This window comes from Mus pahari, chromosome 9 (assembly GCF_900095145.1).
Source record: "Mus pahari chromosome 9, PAHARI_EIJ_v1.1, whole genome shotgun sequence".
NCBI lineage: Eukaryota > Metazoa > Chordata > Mammalia > Rodentia > Muridae > Mus > Mus pahari.
The window spans coordinates 55,713,209-55,733,358 of record NC_034598.1 but is presented as its reverse complement, the minus strand read 5'-3'; the positions used below and the strand labels follow the sequence as shown (position 1 = coordinate 55,733,358).

Below are 20,150 nucleotides of genomic sequence, written 5' to 3'. Positions count from 1 at the left end.
CCCAGGGAACTATTCCGGTGCAACTGGGTTATCAAGAAGACAAACCACGCCACCTGTCGGGTGTCTGTCCAGTGCAGAAATAAATGAACGTCCTGTGAGGACCAGCGCCTGCAGTAGCCCGACAAGTCTGTGGAGTTTCAGTATTTAACTTCCCAGGAGAGAGAGCGCAAACTGTCAGCTAGAGAAGCCAGAGTTTGCAGGCAGGCACACAGAGATGCAGTCTGAAATGTAGTTCGAAGCGAAAGGGTGGGCTGACTGTGTGCATTCAGTTAGCTCCAGTATTAAACGGAATTTATCTTTGACCACCAATCGAGCCCAGATTTTTTTTGTTTACAGCACCCCAGCCATCCACACGTGTCTCTTCGGGCGGCAGGAGGCCTGAGTGACGACCCAGAAGTCCCTGTGGGTGTGTTTCTTGGTTGTGTCCCCAGCTTCAGTCACCTGGCGCAGGCGAGCGAGCGATCGGGGTCTCCCAAGTACCACGGCCCCGCCCCTGCGGCTCCACAGCGCTCCCTAGTGGCGGCCGCCTGCACACCACCGGCCGCTCTCAGCGCTCGCCGGTGCCAGCAGTTCCCGCGGTTCCTCCCTCTCGAGTGTGCTCCTCTAGCTGCTGGCGCTGCGGGACGTGCTGCCATCGCCAGCTTTGCCAGTATCGTGTCTCTGCGGCCCCCTCTTCCTCCAGCCCCCACCTCCTTCTACGCGGCCGCGCATCCACTCCCTCCTTGTTCCCTCCTCTCCAGCACTCCCAGGCTCACTCGCACCGGAGACTGGAGACTTGCACGCCCAGTCGTTTAAGTAGGAACAGCTCCAGCCCCGCCAGCTGCAGCCAAGGCGAGAACTTCACAAGCAGCGCAGGTTGGGTCGCTCTGGCAGGAGTTGCACTACCAGCGAGAAGGTCCTGAGCACCATGGCCCGGAGAAGAGCCTTCCCTGCTCTCACGCTCCGGCTCTGGAGCATCCTACCTTGCCTGCTCCTGCTGCGAGCGGATGCAGGGCAGCCACCTGAGGAGAGCTTGTACCTGTGGATCGACGCCCATCAGGCCAGAGTGCTCATAGGTAAGGTCCGGCATCTGCACCTTCCCAGTGGTCCTCAGTTTCTCCGTTAGAGCACAGACACGTGCACCGAGTGTATTTTAAAACAACTTCAAGGGTGGTTGCCCCCTCCTTTAAAAATCAGGACTCTTTATTTAGAGGCTTTTTCTCAAAAAAGCAAAACTGACCCAACATCCCAGTCCTACTGTTGCTAGTCCTGACTGCAGATTTGTAACAGGAACCCAGCAGGAGCGTCGGCTTACTTCACTATAAGCACGGTTTTTACCACAGACAGAGGAAAAATAACTCTGGTACTGTTGTTGGTATCCAAGGCAGGTGCTTTATGAAAAGCAGTGACCTGCACTGGTTCCCTGGGATTTTGCTTTCTGCATGAAATGTCTGTTTCTTAGAAACGCAACTAGTTTGATAGGTTTGTTTATTATTTACACAACAGGATTTGAAGAAGATATTCTGATTGTCTCGGAGGGGAAAATGGCCCCCTTTACACACGATTTCAGGAAAGCCCAACAAAGAATGCCAGCCATTCCTGTCAATATCCACTCCATGAATTTTACCTGGCAAGCTGCAGGGCAGGTAAGTTCTGATAACGGAGCAGTAGAGAAAAGTCACTCTTTGGTATTTATACTCTCCGCTGGCCCATAGTAATAATAATGGTGTGTGATGTAGTACCATTTAAAATTCCATACAAGTTCTTGCCTGGTCGCCAAAGCAAATAAGGGATCAGTTCCAATGTATTTAAAGTTCCCAAATAAATGGAAAACTCTAAGGGTCAATGTACTCACGATCATTATTTTAATAAGATTTGGTATCATGAGGTTTTGAGTATAAAGACCCCAAATATCCATATCATGGTGTGTCTGTAATCACTGATATTAAAACATTAACAAAGTATTTAGAAGACTTTCAATACTAACTGATAATCATTTGTGATGTGATTTATACTTTACAACAAAATAAGTTCGTAGGTATTCTTGGCATGAATTTTAAAAGGCTGATATGCTGAGTGCTGCAGATACCACACATTTCTTGTAGAAGTACAGAGACTCAAAAAAAAAGTAATATAAAATTATGAAAAATAAAGACTACTGATTTTCTGAAGAGACCACTCAAAATGCTTCCCTATGGAAATAAAAGAAAAACCAGTCTGTGTCAGCGAAGCGTTCCTCTCAGTACTTAATATGCAAGTGCCTTTTAGGTTACCTTTTATAGATCTGCATGGCCGTATTAACGTCCTCTTATTTGGGAAGGGTAGGATGTCTGTGTGACTTTAAAATTGTCTAGAGGACAAGTGCACATAATAAATTCTGCTCATTAGTGGGTAAAAATGTGTCTGCTATGAAAACTATTGTAACTATAATTAACTGCACATTTTCAGTTTTTTTTTTAATTCTAAAATTACTTAAATAGCCATTTTCAAGAAGAATGCAATCAAGAAAACACTTTATAAAAAGCAACCATGCTAAATCAGGAAACCACTTTGGTTCCCTGGAACTGCCCATTACAGTGCAGTCATGGCCACTTCAGCTGTCTTTTTATCCTCTAGTCTGTTCTATTTTTAAAAGAATCTCTTAAAAATAGATCAAGTCCAGACTGTCAGTGTTCCTTCTGCTCCGTGGGTTTTGTTTGTTTGTTTGTTGTTTTGTTTTGTTAAATGATGTTTGGTAGATCCAGATCAGACATTTGATGGTCCTGTTTGCACAGAGAAGTTGATTGAAGCCTCTGTTGTTCTTGTTCCTGCCTGCAATCCTCTCTTCGGAGATGCTTTATGAGCAGTTTTGTTTGGTATGTTGGGAAATCGCTAGTAAATAACCGGGCTTTCATGTTTTCCTTTTCTTTCACCCAAATCTGTTTGCTGGTGGTTGACCACTTGTTATTGCGCTCAACAGTCTATATTTTAAAGATGCTTTTTCATAATAATGTTAGAAAGTAGTTTAACCCCCACTCTGCCAGATGAAAGGGGTTTATAACTGAAGAATGATAGAAAATGCCAAGCTTCCTAACACACACACAGAGAGAGAGAGAGACAGAGACAGAGACAGAGACAGAGACAGAGAGACAGAGACAGACAGACAGAGAGACAGAGAGACAGAGAGACAGAGAGAGAGACAGAGACAGACAAAGAAAGAGTCTTTCGAAAAATTAAAAGCAAAGGCTTCAATTCCATGCTGTCTTGTGCATTGCCTTGAAACACACATATCTACAAAACAGATTGGCATAGTTAGCAGACTCAGGACTGTTTTTGGAGAGGTTGGGGAAAGGTAGAACCATCTAAGGATCTCTAGTATTTTGTTCCTTCCTGCTTGATGTTGTGTTGATTAAATGTATGGCTTATCTCTTTGGGCAGAACAACAGTAAGTGACTTTGTTCACTAGGGAGAGATAACAATGTTACCCCTTAAGTAAGTGACTTTGTTCTCTATGGAGAGGTAACTCCAGGTCATTACTCAGAATCTGAGTGTAGCATGGATAGGACTTCACAATGCCAAAAGAGATGTGTTTTACATCTTATTTAAATATAACTAATTTTGCTCCCTAAAATAATGTGACTCTGGCAGCAAACATTTTGACATGCCAGGGGACTTCGAAGATGGGAAAAATGATGACTTCAATATCAATTAAGTATTTTGAAAGGCATCCATAGCTAATGCCAAACCACATCACAACATGAAAAATGAAAAGTTCATCCCATTATCTAGTTATTTAATCCAAATGATATCAAACACTTAGGCATTTCAACATTGCAAAAATGAAACATATCTGATTAATTAAATTTTATGCTGTGGCTCTTTTAGCAACATGTGGACAAAGTTTTTTTTTTTTGTTGTTGTTGTTGTTGTTGTTTTAAGAAGATACAGGCCCTAGTAAAGGCAATGAGGAATCCTGTATTTCTAGGAAGTTTTGAGCCCAGTCACCAAAAATATTGAGAGCCATTTAAAGCCCACTACCAACCTCAGAGAACTACAACGGAGCTACTACAATGGGCTTCATTTTCCTGTAGGGAACTGATCAGATGTTATGCAGGTGTTCTCGGTATGTGGGGAATTGTGCAGACTCTCATGTCGGATGAGTGCCTGGGGTACCAAGCCAGACAGACTCAGGCAAGGAAAGACTCACAGGCAACCTTTCAGTGGGACAGTGTATTTCCAGAAACAAATCTTAAGACAACTGAATACATGAACACACAGTTAGCTGAAAAGTCACTTAGAGGTCCAGCGATCACAGCAGCATGTGATGAAGCAATGGATATTTTAGGCATCATTTGACACCATGGGGACATTTCTTATTAACAAATTAGTCTGTGATATAGCATTCTTTTCTTTCTTTCTTTTTTTTTTTTTTTTTTTTTTTTTTTTTTTTTTGATTCTATTATAAATAGGTTGGCTGTCACAGGAAAATCCATTTGGTCAGCTTCCAATCTTTGAAAACATAAGCAGTGTGTGCCATAGAGGGACTGGGACATTTCAGTTTCCCCGCAGTGGGCATGTGTTGATCTGTCATCTAAAAACGAATCTCAGATTAGATGCATTTGAATGGATGAGTTTATGTTGGATGACTATTAAATTGTAGGATGTTCTATGTTATATACATACTTCATCAATGTCCTGTAGCATCTCTATACTACACATCGTCGATATCTATTATTCCATATCATTTCTACACTACCTATCACTCAAGAGAATGGCAGAAAAGGTGGTTTTCACGGGCAGTCGTCTATGGAGAGCAGGTATCTATCTCACTGATGTTTATGTGGTCTTACTAGCTTTTGAGGTTCTCAAAAAAAAAAAAAAAACAAAAAAAAACAAAAAAAACAAAAAAAAAAACAAACATGTTTTAGAAGTCTTCCTACCTGAAATCGTTCTACCTGAATTTCTTTTCTTTCTTATTCTTTTTCTTTTTCTGGTTTGGCGAGTAGGCGGGAACGTCTGCCCCCATTTTCTCTTCCATATAAAACCCTCATTTTGTGGCCTGCCTTTTTCTAATGTTTTAGCTCGGAAGCGTTTCCATTGAAAAGGGCTTAGGCTTAAAGGCTTTGTAGTCACGAAGGGGAAAGACCCTTTACTGCTGGGTACAACTGTTTAACAGTTGTTATTTTTCAATGAGTCCGTGCCTCGTTCGTAGTCTCTAAATTTGAGGCAGGCAGAGGCCATAAACAGCCATTTTGGCTTTCTAAATTAGGCGCTAATTAAACATTTTATTTGGAAAATAACACTTCCTAAACCCCAAGGCTTTCAAGTAAAAAATTTAATGGGAAGTTTCGTTAGACAAATCTGAACTCTAACTTTAGGACATCGGTGCTGAGTTCCACATGAATGAATTTGGTGTAAGGCCAAAATGTTTTATGGATGCAATTCCTATGAACATAGATGGGATCTATACTCATATATAAGGCGGACACAGACTTGATATTTTAATGATAACATAGCCTATTACATGCCAGAAACACGAGGTCTCCAGGACACTAGGAATCTAGCACTTAGATAGTGAGGTTTATAGTATTAGATGCATCTACTCTTGTGTTACTTTTTTCCTTATATATTTCTTGTTCTTTCTTTCTTTCTTTCTTTCTTTCTTTCTTTCTTTCTTTCTTTCTTTCTTTCTTTCTTTCTTTTTCCTTTCATTTCTTCCTTTCTTGTTCTTTCTTCCTTTTACTTTCTCTTTTCTTTCCTTTTTTTTTGGGGGGGGGCAGGTTGATAAATTTGTGGTGAGTCATCAATACTGATTTCCCATTCTTATTATCACCAAAAGTCTGAATTTCTTAGTTGGATAACAAGGTCTGGGGTAAGATTGCTGCCCGAGGACTAGAAATTCTTTGGGTGAAGATAATCAGTCAATATCTAATTCATCTGAATTATGGAGAAAGTTCTAACCACTGGCAGGTCTAGATCTGGGAGAAAGCTTTTGGAAATGTGATCTGTATAGCTCTTACAGCCACTAGAAGCCAATGGTGTAGCTTCATTTCCACAATATTTTAAGATGTCTACTGTCCTGCTCCCACCCATGACCTCATGTGTGCACACACCATGCATGCATAATAAATAAAAACCACAAAGGAGCATGTTTATGAAGTTCAGCCGGATAAACGCAAGTCCTCTAAAATATATACATCCCCGGGACAGTAGACGTCTTAAAATATTGTAAATATGAAGCTACATCATCATCTTCTGGTGGCTGTAAAAGCTATACAGACCACATCACCAAACTGCGTGGCCTGGGAACCACCCAGGCCATTTCTCCAAAAGCCAACTCCTGGTGTTGGTTCATTTTGTTAAGAATCAGAATGATTATACTACTGTGTTCCAGTAACCAACTGGATGGTGTATGTTCATCAGCCAAGTGCTATTGCCTCGACAGAGAGCCTCTGCTCCCAAAGCAGTGTTGACACGATTCAACACTGGTTCCATTCAAATGTTCTGCAGTTGCAGGTCTCAAGCTCCCCATTAGAGTAGCTGCATTTCGAAGACATGCACTAAAGTGGGCTTCCTCTTTGCTAACATCAGAGAAGAGCAACAGGGTGTGTGTGTGTGTGTGTGTGTGTGTGTGTGTGTGTGTGTGTGAATTTTAATTCAAGAACATCCTTTCCATCTTCAAAGGTCCTTGACCCAGCCTTACCACCACAAAAACACTCTTAAGATGCTTCCCCCACTCTGGAGACCCACATTTATGATAGTGCTATACTATACTATACTATACTATACTAATAATAATATTATTTCAACCCCTCTATGCTTTCTCCTATTGGAGACAGGATTGTTCAGTAGCCAGCTCCATCTATACCTTGGTACTTCTGGAACTTGCACTCAAACCTAATGTCTTTACATCACCAAATGAAGGAAATTATGTTGTTTTTGACCCCTGTTGCATGATTTCAAACAAGGAATGTGGATATGTTTACATACCACGGACATGATGTTTTAAAGGAGGTACACAGCTCAAAAGGACGGCTTCAAACCTTCAGTGTTAGATCCTGCTCTGCCCTGGTCTTTTATGCTGTGCTGTGGACACGCCCCTGGGGATCAAAGAGTAACTGCGGAGAGCCTATTTCATTTAGAGAAGCGGGCATATGCCAGCCATCTGTCGCAGGGCTGATAGAAAACAGCAGTTGGTTCCTCAAACTTGAGCCAGAAAAAAAAGGGGGAGGGGCTTTATAGCTTAGAGGAGATGAGTTACAAGGTACCTTGCAAGCCACATCTGGTTCTGTAGAGGTCTACATGGCATAAATGTAAACTCCGCTACGTCTCTCTCCTGCAGCAGCGTAAAAAGGCACGTAAACAAACGCTTCACTGATATCCTTTCTGCGTTGTCCTGCTTTGATTTGCTGGCACAAATAAAAGGTATTTTAAATTCCCATGGTGAGGCAGGAAGGCCTTTTGTTTTAGGTTAAGCTCATTTAACACACCTGTCCCTGATAACTAAGAGGAGGTTTTGAGGAAACATCTGCGGGGAAGCTTAGTTTATGACAGCGGCACTCGTTCTGTGGTTTGAGGAGTTCTCCGTGAACCAGGGCCTCGCTGACTGTAGGAGCTTAGCCACCTCGCTCAAGAGATGCAGGATTAACATGGTTACATGCCCTGGGAGCTGAAGGAATGGGCATTATTCTCACCTGTAGCCTCTTTCCCTCTGACTCCAGCATCGTAAGACACAGGGCATAAAACCAGGAAGGACCTCAGAGCTGAGGAGGCGAACATTCATCACTCCATCACACAACTCAGATGAGGTTGAAAAGCACGGGCTTGACTGGGCGCACCAAAGAAATCCACACCTTCTCCTTGTAGGGAGGAAGGAGGCTCTGTAAGCAGGTGCTGTGTGAATTAATTCCCTGAAGGATAAGTAGGATCGGTCACTAAGAAAAATGCCAAGAGTCAGGATGCCCCAATGCTCGGCGGTCCTGAAGAAGACATGTTCCTGGTGACTGTGCCGCTTCAACTCTCATCTGGGGGGGGGGGGTAATGGGTCTCTTCTAATGATGAGAAGTTAAAGGTCAAAAGATAGAGCGGGATCTGGGCGCAAATGACTAGGAGGTAGAAGGCACTCCCGTGTTGTGTTCCTCATCTGCTTGCCCTTCCTTTGAGAGGACGTGCTCATTATGACCTTGCACGTTCATGCGGGGGATGCTTTGAGTATTCTTTGTTTATGTGTTGAATGCTTGGCGTCTTCTCCATCACTTAAACTCAGCTCGTTTTTTTTTTTCATAGATTCCTCTGGAAGGATTAGTGGTTATTTCTCTCGTTTCTATCTTCCTTCCTCCTTGTACCCACTGATTTCTGAGGGTTGGACATAGAACTATAAAGATGTCTTCTACAAACCCAGAGAGGTGGGTCAGGGGTTAAGGGCAGTTGCTGCTCTTTTAGAGGACCCAGACTTAATTCCCCAGCACCCACCCACATGGTGGCTCACAATTGTCTTCAACTCCAGTTTCAGGGGATTCCACATCCTCTTCTGGCCTCCATAACATGTAGTACACAAACATACATACATACATACATACATACATACATACATACGTACAGGCACAACTCTCATACACATAACAGAAATAAATATAAATCTTTAAAATAGCTTTTTATGGGAATAGAACTTAAGAAATGAATTTAATTTCCTAATGGTGTCTCAACTTTGAACACACCACAAAAGGCTTACATAGGGAAACCAGTTTGTTAATTTGAAGAAAACAAACGAGTTAGCTTGCCTTTCCAATCCCTACAAGTACCCTGTAAATATAAACAAAAGCAAACACAGGATTGTGACCAAATTTGGCTGATAGCCTCCCCATCTGAGGAAGAGAAAATCAGTCTCTGGTTGTGGGTTTGCTTAACATATGTTTGGTTCTTCTAATATTTATTTTTCTTTTAGATTTTATTATTGCTTCAAACACAGGGAACTCACAGAATCGTTACTCTTCGTCCCCTGTTCCCTCAGACAGACATGGGTGGCCAGTTTTCTGAGCTTTCTTTGGGAGCTTACGGATGTCTTGGTCAATGCTCTACTGCTGTGAAGGGACACCATGACCATGACAACCCTTTTCTTTTATTTAACTTTTTGTTAATTCATCATGAATTTCACATCATGCATTCCAGTCTCACCCTTCTCCCCATCCCTTCATACCCACCCTCCACCCTTGTAGCCTCCACTCCTCCAATGGAAAAAAAAACTCATTGTGGAAGCTGTGGTGTGTCACAGTGTGTCCCACAGTATCCCCTGTTGTCCACACTTCTTTACTTGTTCATTGCAAAGTGTCATTGCTCTGGGTCAAGGCCTCTGGCTTCTGCCACACCATCAAGACTGGATCCTCACAGGGACCCCTCTCTGATATCCTGTTGTCATGGCGATCCTGAAGCTGTGGATCTGTAGGACCTGTCACTTCACATGCCCCAGCAGATCATAGATGGGGTAGATGTTGGGGTGGGGCCAACTCTTGGGTGGTATCTGATCCGGTCAGCCCACCAGCTCTCCCACACTCAGCCCCTGGTCAAGTGTGGAGGGGGACAGCTCTCCTGAGGGGTGGGGCCAGCTTCCTGCTCTCACTACCCCAGGGCCAGCTCTCCCATGATGCCCAAGAGAGGGGTGTGACCAGCTCTGTACATCCCTCAGATGTCAACATGGACCCAAGTGACAGTCCGGACCAGGGACATCTGCCTGGCCCTTGGTGGTAACAGGCCCCTGCTGCTTCAGGGCCTGGGACCAGACATGGCCCTCAGAGGCAGCACATGCCCAGACCTCACCCTGGCCTTAGGCAGCATCTGCTCGAGTCTTTAGTTCCACTGCCCTTCATTGCCACACAACCTTCTGCTTCTCGTTCTCTTATTTGTTCATCATACCAGGGGTGTCTGGATTGTCTCAGGACCACGATGCTCCACCTGTGCCATGGGGCAGAGGCGATCTCAGACATGGCCTGCCTACTTGGGCTGTGAGGTGCCGGACTGGGGGTCACCTCAGGCTTGCTCCCTGTCCAGGCCTTGTGGCACCAGGCTGAGGGGGGGGGTGTCATATGGCAACTCTTATAAAGGAAATCATTTAATTGGGGCTGGTTTTATCCATTATTCTCATGTCAGGAGCATAAGAGCACACAGGTAGGCAGCCATGATTCTGAACAAGGAGCAGAGAGTCCTATATCCAGATCCACAGGCAGCAGGAAGAGAAGGCACTGGACTTGGCCCTCCCCCAGTGACAGACTTCCTCCAGCAAGGCCACGCCCAGTCCAAGGCCACACCCACTCTAAGGCCACACCCCCTAACCCCTGTCAAGTAGCACCACTCCCTAATGACTAAACATTTAAGTCTATGAGCCTATGGGGTCCATCCCTATTCAAACTAGAACAATAGATGAATTGGATGAAAGAACTTCACAAATGATCAAGCAATATTTAAAATCCAATCCTTTGAGTAAAATCTCACAGAGGCAGCTGTGTTGTATAGCCTGAGACAAAACAGGGGTAAGTGCTTAAGTTACCAGAGAATGCAGAGACTGTCGTCTTGGTGTCTTGGCCAGAACTTAGAGCATGCTTATGTGAGTGCAGAGAGCTGTGCAACGGCATCTGACTACTGAGTTAACCGAGCAGAAATAAGGCAAATGGACAGCCTGGGGTGAGACAGCGACAGAAATGTGGTCGTCTGGGTCTCTGGTACTCTGGCTGGCTGAAGTACTCCTATGTAGGAAGTGATCCTAGATGACTCTATCAAGTCACAGCCTCTGGGACTTGGTCCATAGACAGTGGCTAGTCAGTCCCTAGTACTGGACATCCTCAGACTATCTTGTAGCCGGTTGAGGAACTGTCAACTGCAAAGACATCTGGGCACAAAGGAGAAGATCGTGGATGGAGAGGAGGGAAGTAGATCGGATCAGAGAAAGATATAGGCAATAAAACTCTGAACGTTGTGGTGCCGTGAATAAGGAGTCACTTCCTCTCTACTGTGCTCCACCCAGTGTCCTGTCAGCCTTTCAGTCACACACACACACACACACACACACACACACACACACACGTGCACACACACATACACACACATGCACACACACGCACACACATGTGCACACATGTGCACACACATGTGCACACACACATACACACAGATGCATACCCAAAGACACAGACAGACACACACAACATGCACATGCACACACACATACACACATAGCATGCACACACATACACACAGACATAGACACACATAGACATACACATACACACATAACATGCACACACACACACATAGACACAGACACATGCACACAGACAAACACACACGCACACACCACCCCTAAATGCCTGCCTTTCCCACCTCAAGACTTTTGTACCTGAAATTCCTTTTGTTCAGAATGTACTTCCTGCAGAATTCTGCATGGCCCTCTCACTTTGACCCCTATTCATACCTCCCCTCCTCGGAGAGACTTTCCTAAAACAGCCACCACACCGTCCCCTACACTCTGAGTCCTCCTCAGCTCAGAATGATGGAGGCGCTCGGTTACATTCGGCTTTAATTGTCTTGCTCTCTGTTCCCTGTGAGCTCATAAAAACAAGAATTCTGTTTTGTTTACTGTGTCTCTCCTGCTTCCAGAACATCCTGGCTCCTAGCACACAGTTGGTAATTCTATGTTGGACAAATAAAGGAGGCATGTCTAATTATTACTGTCCTTCCACAGATAAGGCAGCCCAGTCACAGAAGAGCCAAGATCACACCACTAATAAATAGCAGAGTCAGGATTCAAGCCCAGACCCTTTAGGAAAGGACCTAAACTTTGTACAAATACTAAACAGTGCTGTGGCCACAGAGCTTTGGGAACACAGAGGCGAAAGCAGCTGATTTGGGCTCGGGGAACAGGGTATGGCTTAACAATGGGAAGGATGCTCATGAAGCTGATCAGTCAGGAAGGACAGACGTACTGGCATAGCAGAAGTGCATTCTGGGAGAGAATCACACTCTGCCTGAGTCTGGATTTAGCATATGGAAGAGAAAATACTCAGTGTGGGAGGGGAACATGGAGGATGACATGAGGCAGGGCGTTTGGTCAAGGCAAGAAACACTGGAGCTGTAGGAGAGGTCACATGGTCCATCTGTGTTCTGGTGGTTATACATCAGGAGTGTGGGTTCGGTTCCATCTAAACCCTACCAAAGTCTCCAGCATGAGTCTCTCCCTACAGAAAAGCATCTCTAGTCAGTGAACACAATGACATCTTTGTACAGAATAAACCATCTGTCTCCAGTGTTAGAAGCCACCAGGATTCTTTCCTCTAGCAAGGTTGTATTTATTGCTACTTCAAAGTATTCACTCTTTTCATTCTGTATCGGGAATAACAGTCATTAGTGACCTAGAACATAGTACAGTAGCAGGCTGCTTATCTAGTATCCACAAGGCCTGGGTTCATTCCCAACACCCAGAGAAACGGAAGCCAATCCTTACCACAGCCTCCGTCGGGGTCCTCTCGTGGACTGTTTATGAATTCCCTCTCACCAAACCCGCACAACACCCCTATGGGACTGTGTTAGTCACTATTGTCATTACTGTGGCAAAGCACCTGAGGAAGCAAGCCAGGGGAAGAAGTTTTGTTTGGTCTCATGGCTCAGAAGGCCGGGCGGAGGCTCTGGTGACAGAAGCCCTTTGCATCTTGGCATATCTGGAGCAGAGGAGTAGAGTTGCAACCAGAAGAAAATACCACCTTCAAGGCCCACCCCTGAAACCCACTTCTACTAGCTAGCCCACAGTTCCAAGTGTTCTATAAGCTTCTGAAACAGGGCCACCAGGTAGGGACCAGGTGTTCAAACACAGGAGCCCTCGGGAGAGCTTAGACATTCAAAGCATTGCAGGTAAGCGGTGTTGCTCTCCCCATCTTACAAATAGGAAAGGTCAATATAAAGGAGTCAGGCTACTGATCAAGTGCACACCACTAAGAATATGTCTCTGCGTTGGAAGTGTAAACACATCCTGTGTGTTCCAGAAGCCTTCTATTCATTCCGAAAATCAACAATTCAAAGAACACATGGATGCTTCCTGTATCTGAGAACAGGAACCATAAATTTTGATCAATACAACTGCCTTCAAGAAAGGAAAGACGCTGACATTTCTGAGGCAATTGTAACAATGGTGATATGTCCTCCAGGTCAACGTGGATAAAATGTTTCCTCGAACTTGAGAATCTGATCAAAGAGATGCGGGCTGAAATCCAGCCGGCATTTTGCTCCTCCGCCTTTATACTCTGGCACAAAGCTACTCCTGTTCAGAGAAAGCTCTTTCATCTGGTTAGCGAAGAACTCCAAACAAGCTAGCTGTGTTTCCACAGATGTCCTGAGGGAGGCGCTATGAGGGCTTAACCCCAGAGGATTTTTTTTGGTACTGCTCAGCAAGTGAGATCTGAGTGGCATCTGGAAAGATGCAGAGTAGGCAGAGTGGTCAAGGCAGGGATTGCTAGATGGACACTCAAGCTATAATGAAGGACCCATGGGAAAGGCGCACAGACGTGAGACTCATTGGTGTATTATTTGCAGAGTAACGATTACTATGAGTGGTTAGAGCTTAAAGAACAGAAACTGAGGGTTGCGGGGTCTAAAAACGTAAGTTTAGGAAAGGTTATGATAGTTATTTGCATGCCATAGTTGACATTATCTTGTAGATGATGAATAGGGAGTCACTGGAAATTTAAAGGTAAACGGTGTGGTGTCTGAGTGAGGGATAATGGTTGATAGACTGAAGTCTGACTGGAGTCTTGAGGCCACTTTGGAAATTATTTGGTGAGTGGCCACACACAAAGTAAGGCGAGTCAAATCCCAGGTAGGATGTGGAGGGAGGGAGGGAGGGGTTCTTGTCCTTCTCTGTCAGTATAAGTAGCTGCACATGATACTGATGAAAATAAGGGATTAGAAGATGACTTCAGGGGGCTTAGTGGATGTCAGTGTAGTTAGAGAAGCGAGCATTTGAGATGCAAAGACAATGAGATTCCATCGGAAGCCTCGAGTACTTTCCCCACCAGATGGCAAAGTCCAGAAGACCCTTGAAAATTTGAATCTCGAGCTAAGACTCGATGTAAATGACAGAAATACTGAGTTTTGAAGGTTAACTCCTCCATGTCCTTTCCTTTCCCCTTTCTTTCTTTTGACCTTTTAATTCAATATTTATTAAGGTCCTACCTCATGCCCAGGCCTATGACCAACACTGAAAAGATTGGAGTGAGTTGAATGTAAAGCTTGCTCTCATGGAGTTCACAGTCTGAGTAGGAAACAGATATGACCCAAAATAACAGCAGTGCACTATCTAACATCGTGTGAGTGAGGATGAGCAGGGCACCGGGAACGTCCCGGGGAGGGAGTCTTGGCTGGTAGAGAGGGCAAGCTAAGCATGGTGTTCGACGAGACACTCTGTGGAGCCCGGAGCACATGGAGCATGGTCCTCTCCACTTCATGACTTGTATGTCCTTGAGCCTCATGGATTATGCCTTCCATCTGCCACAAAAAATCTGGACTGGGGTTTGACTAAGGCCACCCTTATCCCCAGGTGGCAGAGCAAATCAACTCCCCCAGGCAAGCCACCTGGAAATACTCATGACAAACCAGTTTGTGGAAGCCAAAGGTGAGCCCGATCAAACTTGGTGGCATGCTTGTTTCCAGGACCACTCTAGCGTTGCCCATGGTTGGGCCACTGGGAGGATTTGCCTCCGATGCTAAGTCCAAAGGAGTCCTTTTTCTTCCAAGGACAACCAGATGATCTCCTGCAGACTTGCACAATACTCTGGGGTTTGGTTTTACAATACTTAGTGAAGTCATTTGACCCTCCACCATTAAAATTCACATTAATTTTATTTGTTAATCACTCATTAGTTAATATTGTTAATAATTAAAATAGTAATTCCTATTTTCACTTAGAATTTGATTAAGACTGAAGATTGTGTTTATGTTATCATTTAAAGCAAGTGAACTACTTCTTAGGGGGATACTTTCTACCTCAACATTTTTTGAGGCTCGAGTACCTTCTGGCTAATAGACCACTAAGAGTGTTGGATTGTGGGTGTTACTCATTTCAGTACATCATTGACACCTTTAGTGTGTTGGAAGACCATCTTTCTCAAAATTATCCACCACTATCGTTATAGCTCATGATCTATTCAAGAGCTAATTGTTACTAAAGACAGGAAGGATTTCATTACATATTAGTGACATATTTCTTTGGTTTAAACAGTGCTTAGGTTGAAGGAGGAGTCAAGTTCGCGGTCATCTTTCCATGTGTACTTGGTGTTTGCTTGCCTTTTCCGGCTCTATGGTTAGAAGGAGCCGTTCAGTAGCTGGAGGAGGATGGAGGGCTCTTCCAACTGGATCCAAAGCATCAGAGAGCTCTGGGCTCGGCCTCTGATGGAGCATGCCCAATGGAGAGCTCTGGGCTCAGCTTCTGATGGAGCATGCCCAATGGAGAGCTCTGGGCTCAGCTTCTGATGGAGCATGCCCAATGGAGAGCTCTGGGCTTAGCCTCTGATGGAGCATGCCCAATGGTGGGGCTCTTAGAAAGGCGTGGTTTTTAAAAATCTTTTTTGGGTTAACCACAGTTGCTTTTCACAAAAAGCCACAGTCCGTCTTCCCACTACAACCTGAATATCTCCAGCTTCTACAGTCATGGTCTCAACCTGTGGGGCGCGACCCTCTTGAGGGTTGAGGGGTTGAATGACCCTTTGACAGGGGTCACCTAAGAAAATCTGGGGGGAAAAACCATATATTTGCATTACAGTTCACAACAGTAGCAAAACAACAGTTATGAAGTAGCAACAAAAAATAATTTTATGGTTGGGGGGTCACCACAACATGAGGAACTATATTAAAGGGTCACAGCATTAGGAAGGTTGAGAGCTGCTGATTTAGAGAATCCCGTGTGAGCTTATGCTCTCATGTTATTTCCTTTCCTCTTCTTCCCAGCAATGATCTTGGAGTTACCATGGCTCCACAAAGCCCACCCTGGATGGGGAGCATTTGACCCCTCGCCACGGTGCGGGGCTGCTTCCCAGGCCTGGGCAAGCGGTCCATACTCTTTCAGCAGTCATTTCATAGCAGGGCAAGCTGGCAAAGCTGGGCTAAATTCTTCATAGGCCTTGGGGCCACAGGGCAGCGAGAGTAGTCCCTACCCCTTTCCACGGTTTGACATTTAGCTTTGTCTCTTGGTACCTTAGACCCCGATCCTGCCGCTCAGGTCTCCTTTCTGTGCGTGCTGGAGGGTGGGTGTCACAGACACTAGGACTTTACTCTGATAAGCAAAGAGTTGCTTTGATTTATTTATTTATTTTATGTCTATGAGTACATTGTAGTTGTCTTCAGACACACCGGGAGAGAGTGTCAAATCCCATTGCAGATTGGTTGTGAGCCACCACGGAGTTGCTGGGAATTGAACTCGGGACCTTTGGAAGAACAGTCAGTGCTCTTAACCACTGAGTCAACGCTCCAGTCCACTTATACAGTTTTGAAAGCATCTTTTTTGCGCTGTAATATTTAGGTGATAAAGAAATAGGGGGATGCTGGAGAGATGGCTCAGCGTTAAGAGCACTTGCTGATTTTGCAGAAGGACTCAGGTTTGATTCCCATCCTCTATGAGGTAGCTCACAACCATCTGTCACTCCAGGCCAGGGCCTCTGACATTCTCTTCTGGCTTCCCCACGTATCAGACATGCATGTGGTGCAGACATGCATATAAAACACACATGCATGTAAAATAATGGTAAATAACTCTTTTAAGATGAGGAGGAGCTATGGAAGAAAAAGGAGGGAGAAACAGAAGAAAATGACGTAGAATCATTTTTTTTTATCATTATCTAATTTACTTCCCATAAACATACTATTATTCCCATCTCACAAAGTGAGAACTAAGTCCCCACAGGGTTAGATGACACAGCCGCGGCCACAGCTAGCAGACAGTAGAACCAGGTAGTCAAAGCCAGGTAGTCAAAGCAGGTAGTCAAAACCAGGTAGATGAGATTGCAGCTTGTACTCTTAAAATCGTTATTCTCCTGAAACTTAATTTGAATATCATATTGCACTCAAGAAAGCGTATCCTGCTGTAGGCTGTGAGGCATGGTTTTAAGTGAGCACCTTAACCAGACACCATCAAAGAGATTTTAATAACTTGACCGAGGGTTTACTTGAGCTTGCCATTTTAGAGGAGCAAAGTTAATTTTAAAATGTTGTAGCGAGAATCTCTTATAAACAACACCTGTCAATAAAAATGCCGATGGCCAATGAGCTGAGGCAGGAGATAGGAGGTGGGACACTGGCAGGAAGAGAGAGGATTCTGGGAAATGGTGAGAGATTAACAGGAGCTGCTGGGCGAGAAGGCTGGAGAGAGCAGCAGGGAGACAGATGTAAACTAATGGGTGGATGAACTCAGGGAGATGCTGAGGGAGACGTTGAGGAAGAAGTGGGACTGAAGAGAGAGAATTAACCAAGTGGTAGACATAGAATAGCTTGAAAGGGCTCAGTAAGTCAGGGAGTGGGCCAAAGTTTATGGCCTAGGCATTTATTAATAAGTAGTCTCAGAGTCCTCCTGGGAGCCGAAGCTGGGGAAGGAAAACTTGGAATTTAAATTTACAAAATGTATTACGTTTATTTTTCTTTGTGTTTGTATATAGGGTTGGGGGCAATCTCCGAGGTATGTGTAGAGGTCAGAATACAACTTTCAGGAGTCAGTTTTCTTCCTCCACAAGGTGGGACCTGTGGGACCTGGGGATCGAACTTAGGTTCAATCAGATTTGGTAGCAAGCACCTCTACTCTCCAAGCCCTCTTGCAGGGCAGGATGTCAAGGTCAATTGTTTCCAGTGTTTTAATGTTATCATGATAATAACAAGCGACATTTACGGGCCTTAGCTGTGAGTGAGCTAAGCAGTTTATCGGGATTGTTTCTCCTAGTGCTTTAATTAATTCTGTGGGTTGTGGGTTTTATTTTTATCTCTTTGCATTCAATGTGAGAAAAGAATGAGGCCCATGGGAATTGTGTGATTTTTTTTCTCTAGGTCAGACATTGGTCACCTGCAGGAGCGCAGGGTTGAACCCTGGCAATCAGATGCCAAGTCATATATATGCATAATTTCCACATTTCATCTCCATCCCATAAACACAGCATGACTTGTTAATCCAAATAATTTTAATTTTGAGACACGGTCTCATGTAACCCAGCCTTGTCTTGAAATCAATACATAGCTGAATTTATTTCTGATGTTCCTGCTTCCATCTCTCAAGAGCAAGCAAGGGTTATAAGTGTCTGAGTCTGGCTTTAGGAAAAGCTGGAAACCAAACTCAGGACATCACACATGCTAGGGAAGTGTCCTACCAACTGAACCATACCCCTGCCCGCAAATAAACCTTTCAGGAGCCAGCCTCCTTTGTAGTGCTATCAAGGCACCCGAGAAAGATCCAGTTCAGAAGCCAAGTGAATGCATGCATGATCCACTCAGATCCAGGAGGGGTGACTGTCCTCGATTCTGAAAATTTCCATTTCATTGAGTAATAACACCTCCCAGGCTTCTTGGATATCTGAAGTCTTGAGCTCAGGGAGGGGAGGTCACTCTTGCATGCCCCATGCTGGGTGGGATCTGAGGAAGCCCTCATTAAGCTTGGGAGTTGATACACCTCTCTCATTTTTTTTTTTTTTAAAAAAAAGATTTATTTATTTTGTTTATATGAGTACACCGTAACTGTCTTCAGACCAGAAGAGGGCGTCAGATCCCATTATAAATGGTCATGAGCCACCATGTGGTTGTTGGGAATGGAACTCAGGTCTTCTGGAAGAGCAGTCAGTGCTCTTCACCGCGGAGCCATCTCTGTAGTCCTCAATGACTAGTTTTTGTTGTTGTTGTTGTTGTTTACCACTTAAAATTTACTGTGAAATTTTAGATATCCTAATACAAAGAATGATAGATCATGAATGGGGTTTAGCCAAAGGAAAAAATAATTCATACCTAATCTTTAATAGCTGTACATCTTTGTATAATGCACAAAGGATCTGTGTTTGTGACTTTATAGAAATGCTTTTGCCTGCTGGCAATGGAGCTCAGTTGGTATAGTGCTTGCAGCACCTGGAGGAAGGCCTAGGTTCAATCTCCAGGACTTCATAAAGCAGGCAAGGTAGCTCATGTCTATATATCATGGTATGCCACAGTACCCAGATTCTAGGAATCAGAAGTTTAAGGTCACCTTCAGTTGCATGTTGACTTTGAAGCAAGACTAAGCTACATGAGACACTATTTTTTTCTTTTAAATAAAAACCAAGAGAAGCCTACTTAATGAATATTGTTTGAGTTACTAAATAGTTTTTTTGTTTTTTAAAAAGATTTATTTATTTATATTTTTATCTATTTATTTCATGTATATGAGAACACTGTAGCTGTCTTCAGACACACCAGAAGAGGGCATCTGATCCCATTACAGATGGTAGTAACCCACCATGTGGTTGCTGGGAATTGAACTCAGGACCTCTGAAAGAGCAGTCAGGGCTCTTAACCGCTGAGCCATCTCTCCAGTCCCACCAAATAATTTTTTAGTTGGAAGTCCAAGTGGATTTCCATCCCGTTCAATCTAACAGAAACAATCGGCATTCGCCTGGCTTTGGTATTCAGTAGCTCAGTCATTTTTAACTTTTATTTTTGTCCTCAACTCCTTGAAAAGCCTTCCATTCTGAAGGCTTTGAATGGCATTTGACTGTGGGGAAATTGTCCCCTCCATGTAAAACGATGCAGCTTAAGAGGTGATAGAATCTACTTGTTTGGGTAGGTCACTGGGCCAGAAGTAAGTTAGGGCAAGGGAGGAGGGAGGGACACAGGATGCTTGTATGAGTCAGGGATTGAGTGCCTCTCCAAACATACCCTGGGGTAGGGGAAGAGTATCTTTCATCTAGTTCACACGTGGACATACTAGCGAAGAGGTGTGACCTGCCATTTTATGTGTCAACTTGACTGGGCCACGAGGTGCCTAGATATTATTGTGGTTATGTCTTTGAGAATGATTCCGAGCCAGGCATGGTGGCGCACGCCTTTAATCCCAGCATTCGGGAGGCAGAGGCAGGCGGATTTCTGAGTTCGAGGCCAGCCTGGTCTACAAAGTGAGTTCCAGGACAGCCAGGGCTACACAGAGAAACCCTGTCTCA

At 44.3% G+C, this 20,150-nt stretch overlaps 1 protein-coding gene across 1 annotated transcript in view; it reads left to right on the top strand.

The window, feature by feature from the left end:
* The first annotated feature begins 568 nt into the window (after window positions 1-568).
* Window positions 569-20,150, top strand: part of Wif1 (WNT inhibitory factor 1) — a 68,562-nt gene continuing 48,980 nt past the window's right edge. Inside the window, exons 1-2 of the mRNA XM_021205138.1 lie at window positions 569-1,055; window positions 1,486-1,625. Of these exons, the coding sequence (XP_021060797.1) occupies window positions 908-1,055; window positions 1,486-1,625 (288 nt within the window). The 5' untranslated portion in view covers window positions 569-907. The remainder of the gene's footprint in view (window positions 1,056-1,485; window positions 1,626-20,150) is intronic.